The 13404-nt window shown below is 36.1% G+C and overlaps 1 protein-coding gene across 1 annotated transcript in view; it reads left to right on the top strand.

Annotated features, from left to right (window-relative positions):
• Positions 1 to 3844: 3844 nt before the first annotated feature.
• LOC117419965 (semaphorin-3D-like) overlaps positions 3845 to 13404 on the top strand; it is a 52966-nt gene continuing 43406 nt past the window's right edge. The window contains exons 1-2 of the mRNA XM_034033418.3: positions 3845 to 4238; positions 12502 to 12697. Coding sequence (XP_033889309.1) covers positions 12544 to 12697 — 154 coding nt within the window. The 5' untranslated portion in view covers positions 3845 to 4238; positions 12502 to 12543. The remainder of the gene's footprint in view (positions 4239 to 12501; positions 12698 to 13404) is intronic.

Below are 13404 nucleotides of genomic sequence, written 5' to 3'. Positions count from 1 at the left end.
ATGCGATGAGGGGGCCCAGGGAGCGGGTGTAGAGAGAGAACAGGAGAGGACCCAAGACTGACCCTTGGGGGACTCCAGTTAAGAGAGGGTGAGGTGTGGAGGTTGCTCCACGCCAGGTTACCTGGTAAGTGCGGTTGGAGAGGTAGGAGGAGAACCAGGCCAGAGCAGTGCCAGAGATCCCCAGGTCAGCAAGAGATGATAGTAGAATAGAGTGATCAACAGTGTCAAAGGCAGCAGAGAGGTCGAGGAGAATTAGGACAGAGGAGAGAGAGGCAGCTCGGGCACACTTAAGTGAGTTGGTGACAGACAGGAAGGCGGTTTCAGTGGAGTGAGCAGAGCGGAAGCCAGATTGGAGAGGGTCAAGCAGAGAGTGGTTGGACAGGAAAGCAGAGAGCTGGCGGTGTACAGTCCGCTCGAGGGTTTTGGAGAGGAAGGGTAGGAGGGAGACAGGACGGTAGCTCTGGAGGGAGGTGGGGTCGAGGGTAGGTTTTTTGAGGAGGGGAGTGATAGAGGCTTTTTTGAAGACAGAGGGATAGATGCCAGAAAGTAGAGAGGTGTTGAGGAGTGAGGAGATGAAGGGGAGTAGAGCAGGAGCAGCAGCTTGAAAGAGGTGAGTGGGGAGGGGGTCCAAGGCACACGTGGTGGGTTTGTGACCCTGGAGCAGGGAGGAGAGGTCAGAGTCTGAGAGGGGCAAGAAGGTGGAGAGGGAGGGCGAGTTAGTAGGGGATGTAGTGGGTGTAGGGGTTGGAGCAGGAGGGGGTGCGGGGGAGGGAGAGGTGTTAAAGAGTTTGCGGATATCTGAGATTTTAGAAGAGAAGAAGGAGGCAAAGTCGTCAGGGGAGATAGAGGAGGGAGGAAAGTAGGAACTTTTTCATGGCAATGACACGTGATTGGCTGGAGCGGGCTATAGGGACGATTTCAAAGCTTTTTACTCCAAAGTTAAAATAAATAAATAAAAATAAATTTACCTGATATGTCTATTTCTGGTTGTGTACACCTTAAACAGGTGTATTTCCCATTTACACTTTGGATGTCAAAAGTACAGCCCCCCCCCCCCCCCCCCAAATCTTCACGACCACTTGTCAGTTTGCTGCATTTCTAAAAGTGAAGCAGCAGCCCCTTTTCGTTCGCTTAGTGTTTTACCCCAATCGCTTAAAGCTGGGTTTTATTACCGTGTTCCATCTGTCATGAAGTTTGTTTCCTTTTTTGCAGCTGCAGCTCCCTTTTGTGGGTCGACAGGTCCCATCGCCCAGCTGTCGGAGGTTTCACCCTTATCGAAGGGTGGATTCTTTCTTTCCAAAAGCCAAGATCCTGGGTCCCACCTATCCCATCATATATGGAGGTGTCTGTCTGGCCGTACATCTTTCCGTCTGTATGTCACACCTATCTGGAGAGCCGCATTTCAAATTGTGATTACACATTTCATAGCCATTATTTTATTCTATACTATTCTGTGCATACTGTTGATAGATGTCATGGCCGTCCACTTTTCATCATACTGAGAGCTCTAATTTTGAATCTGAAGCCGTGGCAGGGGGTGTACTGTATGTTTCTAATATACTTATTGAATATGCATAGGCACTTCAAATTAGATGTCACACAACATGCTATTCAAGTACTGTAGGTAATGGTGACGTGCGTTTTCAGGGAACCTGAAACAATTGTAATGTGCAATTTATATCCTTTTTGAAGGATTTGTATGTTATAGGCATAACATGTCATCAATAAGTAAAAAAAAAAAGACATAAGAAACAACATGATGCAGAAAATGTCCTTTGCTTGATATATTCAATTATGTCCTGATAACCCCTGTATCACTGTATCTCGTTTTCTTATGTTTGTGCTTATTTATTGTCTTACAACAGCCTTTTGGAAAAAAATACTCTCCGTAGATTAAGATGTTATACCTCTACACCTTGACTTCCCTCCTTACAACACCTGTGAAAATGTTGCACTAAGAACTACTGCCGCCTTTTGTTATTGCTAGGTTGACAGATAACAGCAAGCAGTTTCTTCAGAAGTCTGATGAGATTACTAACAAAAGTACAAATGGTCTTGAGAGCAAGGGAGTCCTGCCTTGTTACCACACCATCTGCTTCTTAAAAAAAACAAGCTCATTCTTGTGTTTCTTAATTTATGGGTTGATTATTGTGGAAATATGAGAAAACTGTACCATGAAGACCCCTGTCTGAATAATATAGACTACATCTAGACTGAAATAAAAACAGTTTTTTCTGTGTGAATTACAATGTTCCTTCTTTGGTATTTTTCTCTGTTAGCTTTACAGGTCTTATAAAACCTTCATCACCACATCTTGGTTCATTTAAGTAATACAATGTTTAAAAACGTACAAGAATAAATTAAAATTAATAAAACAGAGGCTATATCTATAAAATAAACTAGAAAAACATGTAGGACTTGGGAAGAAATTAGAGTCTTGTAAATATTGAACTGGCCATCATCCACAGGAATGTCCTGGTGTGATAGCATAATCACATTCATTGTCATGGGTCTTTAAAGATACCATGTCTTCCCAAGAGTACACTAGGAGAAAAATATACTCCAATTATTTCAATGCTGGGCCTTGACGCTAAAAACTGCAGAATGTCTAGGATACCTGGTTTTAACTTTCACCCCTTGGAATATCACTGGCATTGTATCTCAAACATAGCTACTGAATTGTATGAAGAAAGATCACTGTGATTCAATTCCTCAAAACTCTTTTTGACATGTATTATTAGTATCATTTATTTATTAGCAGACACCCTTATCCAAGGCAACTTACAATTGTTACAAGATATCACATTATACATATAATACATTATTTTTTACATACAATTACCAGTTGGGTTTTTACTGGAGCAATCTAGGTAAAGTACCTTGCTCAAAGGTACAACAGCAGGGTCCGCCACCAGGGATTGAACCCACCACCCTCCGGTCAAGAGTCCAGAGCCCTATCCTCTACTCCACACTGACCACCTTTTCTCTCATAAGTAAAACCATAAAGATGAAACTGAATGCACAATCTTCAAAAAATACAGGTACATAAACATATTGTTAATCGTTACACAAAGCAATCTATTTTTAACTAATAATAACTTACCTGTCATTGGCAGTTATACTTACAAACGTTAATGGAAGGTAGAATATGGCTTTTACAATCCTAGAAAGGGCAGATTTGTTTTTAGCATGTACTGTAATTAGATTATTTTTGGATTATTCAGCTAATTGGTAATGGCATTTCTATAAGAATGTTGGTTACGGGGCAATATGTGTCTCTTTGACAATCATCCATGTTAATATCAAGGACTGTCATTAAATAGTAATTGTTGTGTTATAAACTGTAGCTACTGTGGGATTTGTAGAAAATAACACTTTGAATTTCAAAATGAAGACAAATATTGACAGTGAAAATAAATAAGTATAATTAAAAGATATATGGGTACCACTGAGATATAGATGTGATAGGTACAAACTTGTATATATTACCAATAACACAAGTTAGGCCTTTAAAATGTTTGCATAATAAGAATAAAGCATTTTTAAAAAGTAATAAATATTATAACAATATTTTCATCTTGGTGTACTTATAATAATAATAATAATAATAATAATAATAATAATAATAATAATAATAATAATAATAATAATAATAATAAATAGTAGTAGTACATTATTATAAACCTTCAGCTATTGTGATTTGGGGTTTTTAGTTTAAAAGTGCATTGAACATTTATTTTTTGGATCTGGCAACGGATGGGACACTTTGCCAAGAAGCTCGAGTGCGAATGAGTCCTGTTTCCTTGGACTGGCTCTTCTCTGTCTAACCACTCCCTGCCTGCAGAACATTAAGCACTGATTGTAAGTTCCTGGAGATTCCCAGGGCTGGCTGCAGTTTGTTGACAGAAACCACTGGGTGCCAGAGATACAGTAGTTCAAGTTTCGTGTGGTATAGAAATGATTCCTTTTTTATTTTTATTTTTTACTGGGATAAGTATATACTACATTGCTTAATCGTGCTTAAAAAAACAACTAGACACCTTTTCAAGTTACCGTTCACTAAATTAAGTGGTGGTTAAAATATAGTGCTATTTTTTTCTAAAAAATGTGGAGCGCTCTCTAAACCTGTCGGCAAGTTGTGTAAGTGACTGCTTGAGGCTTAAAGAGCTCTTATCTACGGAGTTTCTTATCGAGTGGCAGGACTCACCTTTATTGACGGAAGATAACATTCCTAACAGGTATGGTGTTTACTTTTTAAAATGTTTTTACACGTGTTTTTGATATTTGTGATGTATCACTTCTGTGAAAGATTGACGTTGTAAATTAACGAGTGGTTTACACATTTGAATTGAGCGTTATTATTTACTTACCTCCAGAATGCACTTACAGTATTCAGACACGAGTAAGATACATATCATGAGATAAATATCACGTCTTCATTTTGTCCATATTTTGGTACATAAAAATATATTTTCTGTATGCTGTTCATCTAGACGTTAATTTTTGTATTTATTTATTTATAATATGGGCAAGTTGAACTTGAAGTCCGATGTTTTGTTTCTTTTTTTTTTTAAATTTGTAGTAGTTGTTTTGCAATATGTATTTTACAAGCTCTATAATACACACATAATAATTACCTGTATCAAAAAGTTAATTATGTAATACCATTAATAATGAGCCTTTTTACTCCGTTTAGTATACGTTTTAGATAACAAAATGTTGATCGTCTGTATATGCACAGATTTCATTTCCAGGCAGTCGTTCATCATTTGCATATGGATCCTGTGATATGGTATGGGTCTGCATTTGTTGCCCCTTTTACCTCACTCAAACTACTTTATAAATATATTTTCCCTGAATAGATAATGTCTGCTCTTGAAAACTATTGCAAATTATATTATTGAGCTAGAGACCCCACAATTTTAGAGGTACTCCAAATATTACACTACTGCAGAAAGACTGGATGGGATAGTTACCCCCAAAACTGGACATCTGCAATGGTGACTCCAAGACTGATTTATTGGCAGCCACCATTGCATAAATCCCATTTAACCCTTCAATTTGAATGTATGGACCTTTACTAGGACCTTATATGCTGTCCATGGATTCTTTCAAGCCATGTAACATCTTTGCGCAAAGCACCTGTAAGATGTAGTGAGTTAAGACCTTACAGCTTTGCATTCTGTCTGCTCCTTTTGGATTCTGTTGTATAAGAATGTTTTAGGAAGCTTGGCTTTTTTCAGTGTTTGTTCCATTTGTTCAATTCCTCATCTTTAACAAAACATTAACTTTTTGTGTTGGTAGCTTTTTTGTGTTGATTCACGACCAGTGTTATTTCCCTGTTCTGTGACAGCAATCACACTTTCCATATATATTTTCAATTAAGGGCCCTTGCTAGATGGCCTGTTTATTTCAGGTTTTTATAAGTTCCTTGGTGATGCCACCGTCAAGTGTGGAAAAGTTGAACTCATATTTCAACCACAAAGAGGAGTTAGAAGTCATGCTGCTGGTTTTCGTTGTTTTGTTATTTCTGTTTTTTCTCCTCATTCTGAAGGTGACTCATTCATACACATCTGACTGAAAGTGGAGCTACTTTTGGCCTGGATGGTGTCTTTAAATACCTGGCTGGTATGACTTTTCCTATAAATACAAATAGAATTAGTACTGTAACTGGGCAGGTTGGCCAATGGGTCATATGACAATTTACAGGGGTTGGCAGCAGCAGTGGTCAATCAATACTAAAGGCATATATGCAGATATATTAAGATATTTAACAAATTAATAGATTACAAAACGTCTGTATGAGCGCTGTTTTTTTAATGGAGGTCGATTTATTATGCAAATTCTTTGCTTAATAAAAGTTTTAACTTGGTTTAAGCAATCAACACAAATCTATTTTTGTCAGTATACAGGGTATGTTTGTAATTGAAATAGTTTGTTTTCAGATTGCTGGGCTGGGAAGGTTGCAACCAGATAAAACATTTAAAAAATGATGGCAATTAAGAGAATTGATGGCAATTTCCTGAACAAAGTGTGCTTGTGAGTGGCAGCTTCCCTCATTTTTCCTGTAAGGTTTGTTGTCAGCTAACTTGTGTACTAAAGTACCTGTAACAGGGACATACAATTATTTTGTTATCCCCTGACATTTCAGCTTGGAAGCACATACCATTTTGAACTAGAATCAACCCTTGCTCACATTAGGCTTTCTGGATTTCAGTTTTGAATCTGAAGTCTTGATGAGTGCTTGAAATGGGCCAGTACATGCCAGTACGCAGTACTGTCACCCCTTTATTCCAAAGACTTGCGTACTGGCACTTCTTATAGCCAGAAATATATAATATATAATATATAATGCATATATGTATAGATTTTTGAAAGTTGATGCTGCGTGCTTGGAATGTAAAGCTCCTCTGGAGTTGTATTTCCCAAGTGTACAGGTATATGGTATCGATCATATGTTTATTTGTTACTGATACTGTTTGACTATGATATCTGGAATGCATTCAATTTTACATAATATCACATATAATTATAATTTAATTTTGAACTTACAAGTTTCCCTGCGTAGCAGTTTCTGGGGATCTGTGGAGGTGTCTGTCTGTCCATTCATCCACCTGTCTATGTCACTCATACATTTTTGTATATACTGTATCTGCAAAATCGCTTATTAAATTGTGATTATTCATTTAATCTCAAATTCTGTTCTGTACATATTGTTGATATATGTCATGTTATCTATCACACGGATAGCACTAATTTTGAATTTACAGCCATGTTGGGGGGATGTATGCTACTTTTAATACTTATCTGCAGATTATTCTTTATGATTAAAGAGCAAGTAGCTTTTTTTACTAGACTTCTTCTGAGTGGTTCTGGGTTCTTTTACTCCAATATTCTGTTTTTCACATTTTTATCTTTGTATGGTGTATACAGACGTATTTAAAACTGGTAGTATGCTCTTGTGGTATTTCATACATAATGACAGAACACTGGAAGTACATTTAGTGATACTAAAGAAACTTGTGAAACTCTTTGATAATCCTCATGAATGTTTAGAACACTCTGCCATCACAGATTTAAATGGTTATGTTATTCTTCTAAAGTCTAGATTTACACTGTAATTATAGAACATGTATAGTCCAGTTTTGCTAAGTATTTGGATGTTATATATAGCATAGTTTGAGATAGCATAGTTTAACCCTGATGTGCCGGACCACTCTTATTTCTGTGCCTAAGCACCGATAAAGCAATCTCTCTTCTGGGGTGTCTCATGACAATAATAAGCCATGGTGCAATCAAATCAGTCTTTCTGAGTCTTGTCATTAAATAAGGCTAGGCACTAGGAACAAAAAGTGAGAATCCCTACATGCCAGTTTTGATGATGCACTTCAAAACCACAGGAAATGCATCTACCATTGCGTATTTTGAAGTAGAAAAGGACAAGATCGAGAGAAGGCTTGTACTTGACGGTACATGACCACAGATCTCATCATACTTTACTATGTACTGTACACAAGCACCTCCCCCCATCGCAATAATAACTTGTAAATAAATTCTAATAAATAAATGCATCTGGCAGATTCATAATCTGGGGAATCTGTTACATGTATGAGGAGTTCCCTGTTCTGTATGGACTTCCCTGTTTCATGAATATCACTTTGTTTGGCAACTACATTTAATTACTGTTACTGCTTAGAATAAAGTGATTCAAATGTAGGTAATATTAATTAATAAAATAGTTTATATAAAGTTATGAAGCATGGACGCACAGAAAGAAAAGGAAAAGGCAGAAGGTTTGTTTTAAAAACTATTAACGTCTGTAAACAACTTTTTCACTGAGGAAGCCAAACTGTTTATTTATCCTATCCAATATACTGAAATTGGAGAGTCCCTTGAGTGTGCTAATACAAAATGAATCCATTTTATTATAGCTCTATCTTACTTTAAACGTTGTCCAGGGTTCTTTTGTTTAGCCAGGGGATATTATTATTACTACATTATTTTCTTATTAAGAAATGAAAAACTTGAAGAAGTCAACAATAAAAAAGCACGAGGAAATATTTAAACTGCTTTTAATAGATCTGGCAATGCATTACTTTTCAGTAATTACAGGATTTAGAAGCATCATATGGCAGCACTTAATATGCCTTCTGCTAATTTAAACTAAAGCTACAAAAGAAGTAACAGTTTAAGGGCACTATAACTTCACTGTTCTTTTCATATATATTATATAAAGAAATAAGCCTACATGTCAAGGCTCAATTAAATTGTTTTTGCTATTTAATACCATATGTGTTTTCTAGTCACTAGTCACCAAAATAAATCTAGCAATGTCTTCAATAGAAATTAAGTACATTAAAACTATTAGTGTTACAAAACATGTCACACATTATTCAGAAGGTCCATTTAAAGGCTCAGATGTATGCCTGCCATGTTTGTTAAGACCTTGATACATCTGTCCCTTGGTGTTTTTGTTTGCTGCTCATAAGGAAAACTTAAAAAAGGGGACTTTTTCCTTTCAGTTTTGCCTTCGTTGAGCCTCAGGTGATGGAAGACCTTGGTTTAAATGGTTTCTCACATATATAAAAGACCACCCAGTTCCATTAGATGAGACACTTACACATTGTAAGCTATGTACAATACATGATGCATTCTTCTCATTAGGAAGTAATAAAGCATAATAAACATACCATTTAAACAAAGAGAGCATTAAAGCCCACATATTACTAGCAGGGAACTTTCAGTCACACCAGCGTTAAATATAAAAAGAAAAGAATGAAATGGTATGCTTCATGCTGACCTGAAGGGATGTGTATATATACCTTAAAGATGCCCCTTGGGCAAACTTTAATTCTAAAGGAATGTAAATGATATCGTACAAAGAGGCCTTTAAAACAGTGTCAACGTCAGTAAGTTATAGTAATCGTGTCTATAAAGCCCTGCTTTGCTGTCAAGAAAGTGTGAGAGTAACGCAATTTTATTTTTCTAGTGATTGACAAGTGTCTTAATGGTATCACAGACTGGATGAGCATTTTTAGAAGATGCACTTGTCTAAGTTTTGAGAAGCTGATGTGCCATAAAACAAGTTGGAAATGTGTTTATAAAGTTCATAGTCAGTAACTGTCTGTTTGAAGTGTAAACCTCTGTGCATTATTATCTATTAAATATTTTAGTTTGGCATACAGCTTGTCTCAAGGGAGTCACATAATATACTGAGGACTTAAACACCAAAATATCTTTTAGTAAAACAGAAAATTGAATAACAGCACTGTAACTGCTGCTGTACTGTTTAATTGCCTTCACTATACAACTATGATTTATGTTGCAACATTACATTGTTTTGGGGATATGTATGATCATTAATGTTGTCCCTCCGTTTTACATGGAACAGAATAATTAGAATTTGAATCTCCATATAAACACCTTGAGAACAGCAAATGCAATTTTTTAAGTGTTTTGTTAATTGCTAGTTACAGCCCCACAGTAAACATACAGATTGATCCAATGAAACACTTATTCATTATGTTCTTAAACCCATAGTGAAACCACTTTTATAACAAAGAAAACAGTCCGAGTGCAACAGTTAATTGAATAGTACAAACCAGTCCCTTCCTTGACAGAGTAGGCATAATTGCTCATCTAAAGAGGATACTTTTGGGACTTACACAATTTATAAGCCATTTTGAGAAAGTACAGACACATGAGCAGTAGACTAAATAACTTTAATATCAACTAAATCTACAGTGTGTGGTCAGTCGAAATGGTATTAATCAGTATAGAAGGCAAAATAATCGCACATGGACAACAACGCTTAAGGAGGTAATATTCCATTATTTGGGGGCGTACAAATTATAAGGTGGCAGCAGAATTCCTAACCTTGAAACCCTGTGTAAGAATGATTTAGCAGAGCTGGTAGCATATGGGGATTATTTCAGGCTACCCAAATGATAGGGTTATTTGTATTCTACCACACAAACCTTTTCTCATATAAAAATCCACCCAGACTGCTAAAATTCTATTCTTTTTTTTTTTTTTTTTAAATGGCTTGAGTTATTTGCTTCTATGTCATTCTGCATTTCACTGTTTTAATTTTCCACTTTGGATCCACTTTGGTTCTAAAAGTAATTTTTATATCACAGAATCTCAGTTTACTTTACTATAGTGCATAGAGGGTTGTACTTCACAACAAAGTCATCATTACATTCCTGTGTTCTGACAACAATTGGGAAATCTAATGGATTATTGTGATACCACGTTTCCATGAATCACAGAACTCAGGAACGTGCTCGAGTTGCCCCCCCCCCCCCCCACCTCCGTTTCAATGTTTTTAAATTACTTGAGTTGGCTCCCAATTCGGGCAGGAGCTCGAATTCTCTGGTCCGCTTTCACTCCTCGGGCGGGAACATACCGTATAACGGGACATTTTGGCTGCTAATAAATTCAGTGGATTTGCTACCTTGGGGGATTTTGATAGTTTTTGAATCGCTGTTTTTCACTTAGCGCCGTCACAAAGAAAAATGCAACGCAGTTTTGCATTTATACTTTTCATTCCAAAAATATTTAAATAAATATTTACTTAATTATGTCTGCTAAAATAGTATGTAGTTTACAGTATCTCGTTATATTAGCATCTACAATGTCACTGCAGCAACTTGGAGAACAACAAGAAGGCCTTCTAATCAGTTAGACTAGCAAGCACTGGTAAAATCAGCTCATTTTTATACAGTGCAGAACTAATTTATTTTGACGTTTTGTTTTGTTTATGGTCTTTCCAATACCTACACGGTGGGTGTCTTTAGTAATAGCAAACATATCGACAGTAACAATCAACCATTTTATTACAGACTTTCTAATAAATCTGGCACAAACAATTTTGGCTGCTACTTATTTAAACCCTTGTAAAAAAAAAAAAAGAACACAGAAAATGCTTAACATAAAACAGTCCTACTACAGTAGCAGGCACAGTTTACAATACCTCTGGGTTTCTGATTGCATTAGATCAATTCCAGATTTTTTAAATCCATTGATAAAGCTTATGACAAAAACTGCTGATTCATATAAACACAAATCTAATTTGATGGTTATATATGTGGGAAATTAAAGAAAGCCAGGTATTCATTCATACCATGAAGTTAAAACAGCCTTAACTGGTAGCACCCTTGAGATTACCATCTAATTATCAAGGAGCTTCAATTAAGACAGCAGCAGAAATATAACACACCCTGACCAAGGTTGTACATATTCTATAGCAATAATGAAAAATGAGACATAATTTTCTGGAATGTGTTGTTTCATTTATATTCCAATAACTAGTTGTAAACAAGGTCTATTAACATTCCTACTGTATATATTTTGTGCATTTTGTAATAGTTTTAATGGAACAACATTTAGCTGATCTGTATGTAAGAAAGAAACTGTAAAGTTTATTAATATAGAGTATGCCCAATATATTATTGCACAATTGGAAGATCATAGTAGGGGTGAGTCGCATACCGGTTTTGTAGATGTACATTACGTTACGTTCCTGTTATTCTACACCGCAATTATTGTAATTACAGTATACAATGGTTACCGCTATATTCGTGTTCGTATGAACAAAGTGAAGGAAAAAGCCAATTTAATATGACCACCTTCTTATTCAATGTCCTGTACAAAACAAGGCTCAGTACTACTCAGCATTCTCACCTAGCCTCACACATTCCATCGACTTCTACCTTACTGTCAATCACCATCACCACCGCCGTTTCACGTTTGCATTTTTCTACTGCAAACATGCTTCTAAATCAAGTGATGATAATTGCAGCAAGCGACTGCAGTGGAATAGCCTACTTATTCTCAAAGTGGTGTTGTTTAAACTACTTATTTGCAGTATTCAAACTTTTTAGGTAAATGAAGAAATATTTTTTTGTACAAACTTCACATGTGTAATAATAATTCCATGAAGGTAAGTTTGATTGTTGTGAATTTAAGTAATTTACTGTAGTATTTCTCCATTATTTGTAAGCCTTCATTTTATAACTTGCATTATGTACTCTATACCCTGATATTAAGGCTACCACTGTATTTTTATTTGACAGTTACCATACTGTGTAAATGTTATACCAGCCCATCCCTAGATCATATAACCAGTTGTTTCTAATAATTGGGTTAATAGCAGGCATGTCTGTGCAATAGTTCATATTTTCTTTTTTGCCAGTTCTTTGTTCATTGTTTTCTAACGTCATGTAGTGGAGTAAGATGAGAAAAATGTTTAGTTTTCTTTAGTGACAATATATTTTTTTAAGGAAGACTCATATCCAACTTTTTGAGCTAGGAGGAATGTGAGGCATATTAAAGTAAAATGACATGCCCTAGGGTATCACAGTAAGTCAGTGGCTATGCAGGGATTTAAAGTCTGGATTTTCTGGCTTCTGTTTCTTGGTGGTCAAGACAAGGCTGCCCCTCCTCCCACAGAGAGTCATTAACCAACTCTAATCATAAGATTGAATTTTGTTCTTATAGAGAAGGAGTTGACTGACTTGTATCAGAGGCAGATATTCCACCATGGATTTGGCAATAGATGATAACAAGAGCATTGGAAGATGGCATGGCAGTCCATTTCAACTTGTCCAGTGGCTGTTTGGATTGCTGCTTCTGATCTTTCCGCATGTCGACACCTTGAAGCAGAACATACCAAGACTCAAGCTGTCATATAAAGGTAACCATATATATTTATTTTACCACCCGTATGTGCTGTTATTTTATATTTTATATTTATGTCCAAATCTAATTCATAGGTACATTCAGATGTTGCTCTTGAACTACTGGAATTACTCTACTGTTCTTTGATTTTCTAAGGTAGATGATTAGTTAATAATAATAAAAAAAAACAATGATGTCAAGATATTTTTAGGGTATTACTTCATGTAACTTCAGAAGGCACCTTGATATCTGCAAAGCCTGAGGTTGTTAGCAATTGCTGTGACCTGCATATGAATATCTATTCTTTAAAGATGTATGCTGGCTTCAGGTTAATTTGTTAAATGGAATCTAAATTGCAAAGAACAGATGGCACAACAGAGATGCCAAAGGGAAGTACAGTCTATTCCCTGAATAACTACATGTAGATACCTAAACAGTTGGGAGGACCTTAGTTTATTAACCCTCCACAATTTGATTTATGACTGAGGTTCAAAAGGGTCAGGAAGCAGGGACATATTTGTCTGTTTGTGAGCATTTCAAAAAGGCATTACATAACAAACTGGCTCTATGGGTACATGTTTTGTATTTCTCCAGTTTTAACTGTGATTACCTCAGTGTGACAGACAATACATTCAACTGTCATTATATTCAAGCATATTCATGTTGATTGTCTCAAGACTACATAAAAAAATAAAAATCAGCATATTTGAAACCCAGGCTCAT

The sequence above is a fragment of the Acipenser ruthenus genome, chromosome 14, assembly GCF_902713425.1.
Source record: "Acipenser ruthenus chromosome 14, fAciRut3.2 maternal haplotype, whole genome shotgun sequence".
In the NCBI taxonomy this organism is placed as follows: domain Eukaryota; kingdom Metazoa; phylum Chordata; class Actinopteri; order Acipenseriformes; family Acipenseridae; genus Acipenser; species Acipenser ruthenus.
The sequence above is the reverse complement of the archived record's forward strand: the minus strand, read 5'-3'. Positions and strand labels throughout refer to the sequence as shown.